This window comes from Aulonocara stuartgranti (genome assembly GCF_965226115.1).
Source record: "Aulonocara stuartgranti genome assembly, chromosome: 20".
Lineage (NCBI taxonomy): Eukaryota > Metazoa > Chordata > Actinopteri > Cichliformes > Cichlidae > Aulonocara > Aulonocara stuartgranti.
Genome location: NC_138956.1, coordinates 33,712,586 through 33,726,127, shown reverse-complemented (window position 1 = coordinate 33,726,127; position 13,542 = coordinate 33,712,586). Strand labels below are relative to the sequence as shown.

The window sequence follows — 13,542 nt, the reverse complement described above, 5'->3', positions numbered from 1 at the left end:
GACGGATCTCCTTCACCCTGTCACTGTTTCGTTCAAATGGCACTTTATACAATTGCTTCATGTGGATTTCATTCTTCTTGAGTACTCTGTCAATTGTTGAAATTGAAACAGATTCAATATTGCCAAATACCGTGTAATTCTCTATGACAGCGCTTTGTATGTCTCTCAGCTTTATTGCATTGTTTGCAATGACCATTGCACAAATGGCTTCTTCTTGCCGTGGGGTAAAAAGGGGCCCTCTTCCGCCTCCGCGAGGTTGTCTTACAATCCTATGTGGTGCAGAGTGAACTTTTTGTGAAATTGCAAATACAGTACAGTAACATGTGATGTGTCTGAGTTGGCACAGTACAGTACAGTGTATTACTGTTTGCATACCTGTTTTCCCTACGGAATGTTTGAATGATTGAACTGACAGTAGTTCTTCCAATATTGGGTTGCACCCTTCGACCAGCCTCCTCCATGGTGAGGCCGTGATTGACAACATGGTCCACAATTGTAGCCCTTATTTCATTAGGAATCCGCCTATATCTGCCTCTTCTCCCTCTTCCCCTTCCTCCCCGCATCCTCACCCCTCTTCCACGGTGCTGACCTTCCATTTTGTGTCACAGAAGTGCAGAAATGGTACACACTAGCTCCTGCGCAGTTTATATATGCTTGCCAATTGGGGATTCACAGGATTCATCCATAATTGACAGTGAACAAGTTGTTTGTCATTGGTTACAACTAAACTTTCACACGCCTCCTCATAAGTGACAGCTGTAATTCACCTGAGATCAATTGTTCAATTTCGGAGACATTTCCAGGAACAATGATACAGAAAGGTATAGGATTTGCTTGACAGATGGCCAATATTTGGCATGTGATAACTAGTTCAACAATTTTGTGTGTGATGACTCAAGCAATGGATGTATGACTATTAGTTTTATTGGGAACGACTATTCAGCATCCATAGGTATGATTACTTTTGACTGACATGACATAAGCAAATGGAAATGTCAGAAAGCAGCAGGGAAATGTATGGAAGCAACTGATTCATGTCCAAAATCATTTGCAGTTTGTTCAGAGAGAGGAGACATTGCTACTATGATGTGCACAAATGACTGAGTGTTGTGGAGGTTGAACTAATAGTTATGAGAATTTGGTAAATTGTGTGTGTGTGTGTGTGTGTGTGTGTGTGTGTGTGTGTGTGTGTGTGTGTGTGAGCACTGAAAGAATGGATGTTATCAGTCCCTGGTGGAGTTTCCTCTCGGACAGGAAGTGGGCTTCCTCTGCTTCCTGTTCGCCTCTCCTGTGTGTGTGTGTGTGTGTGTGTGTGTGTATGTGTGTGTGTGGTCCCAGGAGAAGTCTCAAAAGAACAATCAGTGTAGAAAGAGAAAGAACAGGAATGAAGCAGCTGTATCAGAAGCTAAAATAACTCAGAGGCAGAGACACTTAAGGAATAATGGAAAAACCAACGGAAAGAAAGAAGCAATGACAAAAAAGGCAAAGTGAAGCAAAAAATAAATTCAGGAAGAGTGTGACCTGGACCAGGACTGACCCACCACAGGATCAGCACAGAGAAAGACGGAACGACTATGGACTATGAACCAAAGAAATCCAAGAAGGTATTGTAGCGCCTCTTCCACATTTCAGTTTTTGTCTTTTCATTGTTTTTGTGTCATTTGGATGTTGATGACTTAAACTCATTTTGTCACATATTTTCAAAAGCCACTGACGTTTATGTTTATGCAAACCAAAGGTCCTTTCAAGTATCCCTTTAATTAGGCATCTTCACAAGCACAAGCTTAAAGTCAGCTGATTTCAAATGAGTTACAGACACGAGTCGGCTGAGTTTGACTTTGTCTGCCATCGATCAACAGCAAACTATCTTCACTTATCAAGCTTATCAAGCTTATGTCCTCCTAAAGATGAAAAAGAAGTGATAAAAGACAAGGAACCTTTTTTGTTGTGTGATTTCTGCTGACCGTGTAACCAGTTGGCCCTTGCTGATTGTAAAGATATCCTTGATCCATGATTGTGGTGCTAGGTTTGGCTGCTGGGTTGTCAGTATCTTGGCCAGCACAGCAGTTAATCCGTACGTCACTGACACTAAACCAAGGAAAGGTGCTGGGCCTTCCTTCCTTCTTTTAATTAATTTTTTGCAAATAGAATTTGCAATTCAAAACCAGTTAGTCTGCTAACATATGGAAAGCCCAGAGGAGTTCCCCCTAAAGGCCTAAATGTTTGACACCTCATCAATGACCTATGCCCAGATGGCAAACACATCTGGGGATAATCTGAGCCGCTTTTGGCACATTAGACGGTAAACAATGTGGTATGTTTTGAGCCAATCAAAACATACCACCCCATGCCCCTCCTCTACACGCCCCCCTGATTGTGTGGGCCTGACACAAGGCAAAAGCCATGATCCAACCTCATAGAAATATACAGATGCTATTTGAATTCTCTTGTGAGGATAGTCTCCTTCTTCTTCTATTCTACCATCTGTTGCATTCATCCCTAGCTCGTATATCCATACTACAACCACTCAGTAATGATGTTTCTCTAAACCAATTTGGTGTAATGGGGCCATCTGACTGTGACATGAAAGCCAAAAGTTCTTGATTTGGCTGGAATCATTTTTTAAAAACATGTTCTCATTACAAAGTTTACTAAAGCCTGAAATAAGACATTAGAGAGAGAAAAATATGTTTATTTAAAATGAAAGTTTGGAAAAATACTACGTGAAATCAAAAAGTTTCTAAAGCTAGGTGGGAAATTAATCCCTGCTGTGACCCAGGCAGGTTGTTAGATTGAACACATTCATTACAAATCCAATTATTTCCCTTCTTTTTGTCTCCTCAAAGACACAGAACCAGAAAAAGAACAAAACTCATTATAAGCATCCTCTGTCTTTCTTGTTAAATTCAGCTGACAAAAGAGATGTTCATCAGAAATCTGCCTACACAGAGATCTGTGCTTGTTATAATTCACAGAGAGAGACAAGACAGGTTTCTGACTCTAAGACAAGCTAATGTCCTCTCTCTGTTCAGTGTGTGTATGTGTTGTATTGTCCACTCTCCTTATGCCTTCTAGCTACAGTTAATGTGTGTTTGTGTGTGTGTGTGTCAGTGGGTGTCTAACAGTGTGCGCTGTGTTGTCAGTGAGTCTCAGCGATGAGCTGTCAGAGATCACTGCTCACCTGTCAATCACTGCTGGAACAGCCCAAGGCACATAGTGCGGTAACACACACGCATAAACACACACGCAATTATACCGAGGCATGCATTTACACACAAATTAACCTTCTCAGTGGCTGCAGCTCAAATTCAAACTCAAGACACTATCAGTCACTGAACTGTGCTCTGGTAATTAGAATCACAACACTCATTTTCTCACTAAATAAACACTTTGTTGATGATTCAGCTCTTTTTAATTGCCATTAGGTCTAAATCACCATCAACGAAGAAAAGTACCTTTACCATAATTTTAGCATTTTTAATCTAATTCACATCAAAAACTTAAAGTTAGAGCTAACTCTAAATACACAGAAACTGGGATGTAGCTTACGTTGTACAGATCCTTGTGGATGATGCTAGAAGAACGGTCATTAAATAAACACGATCTATCCTCTCGTAATCATAAATATTGGCCAATAAACTCTGAATCCGTTGCTCTAAACATAAACGTACAGAAAACATCTGCGTTTGATGCATAAGGACCACAAAATGAGACACAAGATAAAGTCTTGTTAGTAATACAAGGCAGCTGCACTTCACCTTGAGCTAAATGCTAATACTGAGAGACTATAAAAAAGGATGGAAGCACTCCAATAGATCGAGGAAGCTGACAAGAATTAGTGAGCTTGCTTTTTCTGGAGGTTTTCTCCCTGTTGATGCCACGTGGTAGCTAATAGAGAATGAAGTGCCCTGAGATGACCTATGTTGTGAACTGAGATCTTTTTTGTTTATCTCATTCTAACACGCTAACATTTGCTTTTGTGCATTTGTAGACGTAAAAATAAGACCTAAAACTCTCACAAAAGCCTCAGATTTCGTATCTCTTCGTGAAGTATTGAGCTATATAATATGTTGACCTTTTTGCTGCTCTGTAAAGATCCAGGAAACATCAACATGCTTACCAAATATCATGGCAATCCATCTAAAACTTGTTGAGACATTTCAGCAAGAATCACAATGGTGGTGCTACAAGAAAAGGCTGGAAATCACCAAACTCACAAGTCAAGTTTCATCATCTGGAAACTTGACATGAAGAAAATATTGGACCAATCAATCAAGCAGGTGTTTGTTAAGTGGCAGGTTTGACCTTCTAGTACAAGTATTAGAATATCCTCTGCACTCAATGGCTGTCGAGGGACTCTTCAATATTTAGCATCCTTGTTTTCCTCTCCTTTAGGCTTTTGTCTCTCCCATTAAGCGACTGGTCTGGTCCAAATCTGGTCGTAGACAAGTTGATCGAGGAAACATTTATCGCCGCCCGCTGCACACCGTCCCCCTCTACCCACCCGACTACCTCATACACCCCGAGAGACTCATCTTTGACTATGTGGAGAAGGAGGTCAAGGTAGGGCCATGAATAGGCCAGGAGAGCGTAAAATACAAGAAAAAAATATATACTTGAATACGCCATGACAAGTTGCTTTTCTTTTGATCTCTGCTCATAGTTCCTTGGTCACCTGACATGGGTCTCAGTTTCACTGAACCCCTCCAGTCGAGATGAGCTGCTACAGCTACTGGACACAGCCAGGGTTAGTAAACATTGGATACTGTCAAGGTGATCCGCGAGTTAAAGTACCTGAGTTAAACTGTGATGAGACAATGACACTGTCGTCTGACTCGTTCGTGAATAATCTACAACCACGTGTTCCTGTGTGTTTGTCAGTAGCAGCTGAAGGTGCTGCCGCTGAAGACCAGCGTGGACCAGGACTGTATCCTGAGCCTGTCTGCTCGCTGTCTGCTGCTCACCTGGAGAGACAACGAGAAGCTGCTGATGAGAATCCCCACACATGAGATCGCTGCTGCCTCCTACCTGAGAGATGATGCACTGCACCTCCTGGTCCTCAAGACAGGTGAGACCGAAGGTGGTTACTGAATGACAGAGGAACAACAATAAAACTTTTTAAATGATGCTTTCAGTTTTTAGTTAAATTAAACAAAACACTTGGCATTAAAGCATTTGGGGAATTATCATCACCGGAGGTTTCTTCCTGTTAAAAGGGAGTTTTTCCTTCCCAGTGTCGCCAGAGTGCTTGATCATAGGGGGTCTTATGATTGTTGGGTTTTTCTCTTTATGTATTATTGTAGGGTCTTATAATATAAAGTGCCTTGAGGCGACTGTTGTTTTGAGTTGGTACTGTATAAATAAAATACAATTGAACTGAAAAGTTTGTTTTCTCGTTTTTTATTTATACAGTGTGTTAGAGAATCTCATAATGAAAATATTTGGCTATCTGCATTTTTTTTTTTGTCCCCACTGGACAAACTTTCTCCTCTTTTTTCTTTCCCCTCTCAAATAATTCAGGATTACAAAAACACATTTTGCCCCTCATGTCCTTACTGCAAGTTCAAAATGCTGATATGTCTCATACTATAATCTAAAGAAAGTCCTGTGAAAACAGAGGAGATGCTGAAAATGTCAGATTTTGTGATCTATATGTTTTGTGTAGGTCTAAATGTGGACACTGTGGTTGCTGGGGATGACAGCCTGGACAGGAAAAAGCCAACTGGCATCGACGGGCGACGTCAGACCATGAGCTGCAATGCTGACCCCCGACCTGCCGGGGGTACGATGGAGAGGCGACACACCATCTGTGGAGTTGACTGGAGGCCATCACTGTCCAGGAGTAACCATGATAAAAATCAGAATGTGGAGCGAGGAGGGGGTGGTGGAGGAAGTGGGGAGAAGGGAGGTGGAGGGAGTTTAGAGAGGAAGAGAGTCGGAGGGAGCTGGGAGAGGAGGCAGCCAACATGTAAAACAGGAGGGAGCTGGGAGAACCGCAGGGCAAGACCCATGAGCGGGAACTGGGGCGTCGGAGTAGGTGGAGGTGGTGGTGGGAGCTGGGAGAGGAGGCACGGAGGAGGGGGTGGAGGTGGTGGTGGAGGAGGGAGCTGGGAGAGAAGGGGAGGGACTGGTGGAGGGAGCTGGGAACGGAGGCAAGCGTGCACGGGGAGCTGGGAAAGGGGGAAGAGCTACGGCAGCTGGGAGAGGAGAAACCACAACCCACTGGAGCCTACGCCCTGCCCCGACGCCTACTGCAACCTGGTCATCCTGGCTGTGGAGAACAGGGTGGGTCAGACGCGCTTCAAGAAATGAGAAATACTTGACTTAATTTAAATTACAGCTTTCAGAAGTTGTGCTTGGGGACCTCATTTTGTGATTTTTTTGTAATCTGTGTTTGACTTACAAGGCTGGGGCATGCGTCTCCTGGCTGTCTGCGAGTTAATGTGCAAGTTAAAGTCCCTCCATGACTAGATCATCAAATTACAGACACCTGGACACCTGTTTGGTGGGACCTGGCCAAGTTCATTTGATTATCAGGGTCTTTCATCAATAATTAGACGTAGCATACATAAATGTCAACGCACACGCACACAGAACCGCTCTAAAAAGAGAGCTCTCTTACAGCTCTAAAATAACTGAATAAAACGAACCAGCCAGCGCATTTTCATATTTCACAAGGATAACATCACATTTAAAACTTTAAAATACACAAGTGCGCACATGCACACACCCACACCTGTTGTTGTCTTGACTGTCTCTTCCTTTGAACACCTGTCAGGACCTCTTCTCTCCATTTATCTGTTGCACTTGCAGCAGAGTGGAGAAGCAATGATTCATACCTGAGCGGAGCTCAATGAGCTTTTCTCACAATCACACTGTGACCCGTTAGAAAAAGAATACAGACTTTTAAAAAATCCACTGTCAGTAATAATAATAATAATAATAATAATAATAATAATAATAATAATAATGATTAGAAATATTTCCAGTGGAGAGTGAATTAATTTATGTAAATTTCACTCTTATTAAAACGATAACAGATAAGTGGGTCTCTCTGCTGCTGGGTCTCTGCCACTGATGGTGAATTTTAATTGAACAACGATTTCAGGTCATAAAACAAAAAGATGAGTTTATGATTGCTGCTACAGCTAACCTCCAGATTAGCTAGCTTGTGATCTTGCTGAAGGCCATCTCAACCAGTTTAAAGGTAAATACAATGAAACAAAAAACATAAAAAAAAATGCATACAAAATGAATAAATACATACAAAAATTTAAATAAATAAAAAGTACATTATTTTTTCCCTGTTTTCTTCTGCTCACCTCATCTGGTTTCATTCATTTTGCCTGTACTGCCAGCTGAGTTGGAGATAGACTACTACCCAAAGTTGTGCAGGGGAAAAAGGTTTAGGTGAAATACAACATGAGTTGTCAAGGATACTTGGTGATATGTTGTTGATATACCTATCAAAAATGTATAGCTTCATGGTGCCTGTAGCTCAGGTGGTAGAGCAGGTCACCTACTAACCAGAAGGTTGGTGGTTTGATCCCAGTCAGTCATCCATCGGAGTGTGATAGGAAGCACGTAGGAGAAAGTGCTGGTGTGAATGTAGAAGTTGTGTAATGTGCTCAGATAGAGTACAAACGTGCTGTATAAGAACCAATTAATTTACCATAATCTAGTTTGAGACAGTAAAATTCTGGCATTTTGTTTCACTTGCCTTTATGATGGACCCTCAGCTGTGGTCAAATACCCAAAATGCCCACTGAATAATCTTCTTTCTGAAAGCTGTGGGCCACTGTGCTTTTTGAGTTTAGTGCTTTGAGTTTAGTTTGCCTGCTCTTCTTGTTTTCAGTCCACCTCGGGTCAGACACCTGAGATGAACATGATTCTTACAAGTCATCCCAAACCACATCTTCCCCAAATAAAAGACACAAAAGCAGCCCGGGAGAATCATCATTCCTTTAACTCCGGCTATGAGGGCCTGACCCAGGCAAACACAAAAGACGATGAAGGAGTAAATCATGAAAGGAATGTCATAAGAAGCTATAATAATTTAGTGAAACAAAATTGCAGAGAACCTCAATTAATAGAAAAAAATCATAAGAATGTATGAAATTTAATGCCCGCTCCCCCATGCTCAAGCCAACCCTGCCAGTGTGTGTGTATATTTATATGGCTGGTTTTATTATGACGCTAATAAAACCAACAAGCCAAAACATGTTAGCCTAGCATGGGAGGCAAAAAAAAGAAGCTCTGACAGGAAATAAAATGAAAAGCAAATGAAATGCAAAGCATTGTTTAATTAGGGGTCTCCAATCATTTGCCTCACATGCTGAAACAGTGGAAAGTAGGGCGACACTGATGATGATACACATTCATCGGCACACACACAAACAGTGATAGTGAGACTCTGCAGTCTTACATAACCTGGATCATTACATCACACTTACAGCAGAATTGCTTTGTCATTGCATGTGTGTGTGCGGTGACAGGGTTCCTCTGTCACTGTTAACCTCTTCTCCCGAGTAATAATTTGTTTTGCCTCAGCAGCAGCAGGGTGTCATTGTTTAACTGGCTCAAATGACGCTAACAGCCTCCAGCCGTGTTTCATCACATCAGTGGACTCCTGTTTCTGCTTTCAGTGGTTGCTGGTTTATATCCTGACACTTGTGTGCCTTTGAACACACTTACTTATGTGACTGCTGCACTGAAACTGGAATTTGCTGTGCGCAAAAGTGATCGAAGGGTAACTCAAGGTTTAAAAGATGATGTGTTTGATCGATGTGTCTGCTAATTCAGCCTGACAGCGGCCTCTGTGTGTTTGAATGTGCGTGCAGGATGCTGCAGAGGAGTACTGTTCCCTCATCTGTCAGATGTTCCAGATCATTTACGGCCACCAGACCATCGAATGTGTTGACAGGGCGGGCTTTCACTACACCATGCCGGACCGCTATTGGCTGCAAGGGAGTAAGTAATGCTGCTATATAAATCTCCAGAACTGTATATGTACCCATCTCCCCATAAATTTGCTAATTTTCTTCCTCCCCAGAGGATGAACCATTATGAATTTAATCACTGTTTTCAGGATTTGAGCAAAACATAATTAGTACTGTTTTATTTCCATTTGTCTTTTGGTTATTTTTTGAATTTATTGATAAACACTGCAGCCTCTGTGGAGATTTAAAGGCTAACTACTGTCTTGGGCAGGTGAATAGTAGAAAGCTTATTAAATGCTTCTGTGTCTCTGCACAGGTGACAGCTGTCTGACGGACATGTCTTACAGTTATGATCCAGAGTTTAGCTGCTGCAGCTCATAGTAAGTAACATGCTGCACCACCGCTTCTGTGAGACAGAGTCATTTAACCTCACAAAGTCAAAAAGTTTTTAAAAACTACTTTTACCAGGTAAAATATTCACATTCCTGCAGTTGACGTTTTTAGTCGGGATTATCACAGGTTTTCAGGACAGTAGGTCTGTTTTTTATGAGAGGTTTTATTCTGATGTCCTGAATACAAACCGAACGATGACAGACTGATGACCTGCCCAGGGTGGACCCCAGCTGTCGGCCTGTGATGGCTGAGGTGGACGCCATCGTTCCTGTGACCCTGAACTGGATAAGTGATGAAGATAATAATTGGTTTAAATAGTTTAAATATGAAAGAAATTGTATTTTAGTATTTATATTTAAACTCCCTTCATCCAGCATGCATTCTTATAGCACTTTATTCTTTGTAGATTAAGTACTGTATGTGAAACCTGCATGGATGGATGCAATGAGGACAGTATTTGGGGTTCATTGTCTTGAGGATTCTTTGCTATGTCAACTACCAGTTATAAGCCTTGTAATGTTGAATGGTACTGTGTTGGTTTACAATGTCTAACATGAAAATAAATTTTACTGTCAACTCCATTAAAAGCCCAGATAACTACATTAATTAATGAGCTAGAATCCCGTAAGAATGATGCTTTATAGACACTAAGTTTTATAAATAGCTACTATGGAAGAATGGTTATTAGATGCTTTGATGTGAACTATAACTGGCACAGAAGCATCGCATCAACTCAGTGAACAATTGGCAGCTTATCAGTAGCTGCTGTGATGTGATTATTGTTTATCAGTAATCCTCTCCCTCTCTCGCTCGCTCGCTCTTCTTCTGTCTTTCAGTGATGGTTCCCAAGATGCCTTCGATCTCTACTACAGCGAGACATACAGCGAGAGTTCATCCATCTCTCTGCAGGACTCCCATCGTAGTCTGGCATCAGTCAGTGATGCAGGAGACAGTAACCCTGGCCTGCTGCTCATGCAGGAGTACATGATCACTGTGAGTGTTTGTAGTGACTGCTGTTCAGCAGTCTCACCCACAGCACGTGAAACTGGCTCTTCATAGTGGAATCGATTTGTACATTTTGAATTTGGTTTGCATTATGCCACACGACACTATATAAACTAATAAAACTTTTGAATGAGAAGTCTGAACATTGCACTAAAATAATTGTGTTTGCACAAGTCAAACAGATTCTCCTGTTCACACACGGATGTGCTGCAGACAGGACAGTGTGTGTAAACAGATCATTTTTAGAGCAATGAAACTAGATGTAAAATTATTAACAAAGTACTTAGAAGAGGTTGTGATTACACTGCATTATTGCCACAAATGGGAAAATTCAATGAACAAGAAATGTTACCTGCTTGTTTGCATCATCATCTTAGTCTCCTTTTATGTGTGTGTGTAGCTGCGTAACAAGCTGGCTCCAGTGGAGCTGCAGAAGTTTGCGGTGTTGCTGAGAGAATACAGACTGGGATCAAACATTGACTACTTCTGCTCTGAGTTGCTGCAACTGTATGGAGACAACCGCAAGTTCCTGCTGCTGGGTGAGAGATGTACAGATAGAGTGGAACAGACAGAGAGAGAGAGAGAGAGAGAGCTCATTAACTTACTGAAACCCTGTGGCATACCACAACCTACTATCCATACTATGTTTGTGGTAGTGTTGCAGGGGAAGCAGAGTCTGTATACTCATGTGTGTGTGTGCATGTGTGAGTACTCTTGGTGTGTGTTTACTGCAGTCTGCGTAAACCACAGCTTCCTGTTTGTGAGTGAGAGAGAAAGGAGGATAGTATGATGTTTTCCTCCACACACCCTGTTAATCCTCAGCGTGCTGTATAATCATCATTATGAAAGATTTAGTGGTGGCTGAAGAAGAAAACTGGCTGAGGAGTCGTCACGCCTGCATTTTAAATAACGTAGAAAAGCTGTTTCTATTGAACTCTACTGTGTTTAATATTAATACATAGTTATTAACTATTAATAATATGAATTAATTGCGAGAGTTTATGAATTTAAGACAACATCTAAAAGATCATTTACTTGTGCATTTGATACATTTTTACATAAAAAATAGTAAATTCAGAAAATCCTGATATGAACTCTGCTCTTCTACATCCATTAAAACATGCAAAGAAGAGTAAAATATAATATAGTTACAGTGAGGTCCGTAATTTGTTGGACAGACTTTAATTTTGACTAAACAATTGATTGAAGTGCAGCCTTTCAGCTTTAATTCAGGAGGTCAAACAAAAGTTTTGCATTTACTCTTCAGGAGTTACAAACATTTTTATACACAGTAATATATTTAAATATAAAGATTACTTTTAATATGAAAATCTGTTGCTGTGGGTGTAAAAAGCTCACGCCAGCTGTCCAGCACGGTGGTGGAGGGGTGATGACCTGGGCTTTTCTTTTTGCAGTCATTGAATCAACCATGAACTCCACTCTGTATAACAAAGTATTCTTAAGCCATATGGGATGCCATCTGTCTGTCTGTTCTAATTTTTTTTTTTTTTTTAAATTGACAACTTATTACTTTTACTTCTTACACTGGTTAGTTCTTTTCTTTTACTGTTTAGTTTGCAGTTTTGTGGGGAAGATTACAATAATGCACTACGTTGGGCTGGTGCAATACAGGGTGTGGTGCTCACAGTCAGTGTAGCAAGGAAACATCAGCTTAAACTTAAGCTAAGCCAAGATTCTGACATGCAATACTGCACAGTGGCACTGTGGTTAGTACTAAAGGTTCAAGGGTAAAACTTGTTTCTTTCCAGGTGCTCCAACTTTCTCCCAAAAGCATTTTTTGAATTTTAATTGGTGATTGTAAATTAGAGACGGGACAAGCACCATCTGCCCTGTGTTTTGTCCAAAGGTCCCAGGAGCCTGATAAAGAGTAACCAACTTATAAAACCACAATAAAACTGTGAGAACATTAAAATAACTAAATAAATAAGAATGACATAAATTTGCAGGATTGTAATTAAAAAGCATGTGAAAAAGGTTATCATGAAACCCTTTTATAATGTTTTTGAAGATTGTTATGTAATTGTTAGAGAATGTTTTGGGAACAAAGTAACAATTTACTGCTGAAACATTACAAAAACCCTGAATTCTAATGTCCTCAGGTTTGTAGCCCAAAGACAGATTCCAGCCATCGTTTAGCTGCCTTTGCTCTGTAAAAATCAAAGAAATCAGAAAATTTGTAACATTTTAAAAAATAGTAATTTGCCAGCACACTACGTTAAAAAAAACTGCTGTATTTTGCAATATTGTGTAGTTGGTATAGGCCTATTGTGTTTCCTCAGAGTCCGTCATTTGATTGTTTGTCCTTCGTGTTCCAGGGATGCGTCCATTTATCCCAGACAAGGATGTCGGCGCATTTGAGAGTTTCCTGGAAAGCATTGGGATTCGGGAGGGTGGGATTTTAACCGACAGCTTTGGACGTATCAAACGCAGCATGAGCAACATGTCTGCCACCGCCGTGAGAGGGTATGTAGATGTGGTAGTGCAGACTGATATGATCTCAACACATGCTTTTATCATATAGAATTACAGTCAAAACATAAATGTGAGTTTTTCAGACCTTTTCTGTTTGTTTTCTGTTTTTCCCAGCAGGTATGATAATTGCTCTCTAGCCTCAGGATCTCAGGAATTCAACCGACGTATCACTGACATCACCCATGACATCGAAGCACTGGGTTTCCAGGACACGCACGATGACATTGAGGAGGAAGACTACTACCTCTGATGGAGCGACAAACCGAAGGAATTTAGACAGTCTTTCAACTGTGACTCCGCCCTACTGCCTCATAGCAAGCTCGAAACATCCACAGACTATAAATATAAATAGTCTGACAGTACCTGCCTTCTTTTATTTTATGTTTTCGATTGAAATTCAAGCTCTGAGGAATGAAAAAAAGAGTAAACAACATGAGAGAAATGCACAGTTTGTTAACTGAAATCCTTAATTCAGAATAAGAAACTCAACAATTAATTATTTTATTATTATTTTTCCTTTAAATTATGTTTGGCACTAATGTGTTTTCAACCAATGGAGTGTGCTTCCTTGCAAAACAATGCACGTAGCCACTGTCTGATTTTGAAATTTTCATTTGAAGCACAAGTGACACATATTTCAATAAAAGAGTCAAGTACAAGTACAAGTACATTATATTACGACATAATCACAGAGATTAAAGGTGTGAGCATA

At 40.8% G+C, this 13,542-nt stretch overlaps 1 protein-coding gene across 2 annotated transcripts; it reads left to right on the top strand.

Moving 5' to 3' along the window:
* Positions 1–1,276: 1,276 nt before the first annotated feature.
* ccm2l (CCM2 like scaffold protein) lies at positions 1,277–13,542 on the top strand. 2 transcript variants are annotated; one of them, XM_082519767.1, is made up of 11 exons: positions 1,277–1,604; positions 4,396–4,563; positions 4,664–4,747; positions 4,885–5,068; positions 5,666–6,285; positions 8,841–8,970; positions 9,256–9,319; positions 10,169–10,325; positions 10,738–10,876; positions 12,674–12,821; positions 12,945–13,542. In XM_082519767.1, exons 1-11 carry the CDS (start codon positions 1,575–1,577, stop codon positions 13,078–13,080), a joined length of 1,860 nt encoding a protein of 619 aa, XP_082375893.1. In that variant the 5' UTR covers positions 1,277–1,574; the 3' UTR covers positions 13,081–13,542. The 2 variants fall into 2 exon arrangements, with proteins under 2 accessions (XP_082375893.1, XP_082375894.1); XM_082519768.1 differs by having other exon boundaries at positions 1,278–1,604; positions 12,948–13,542.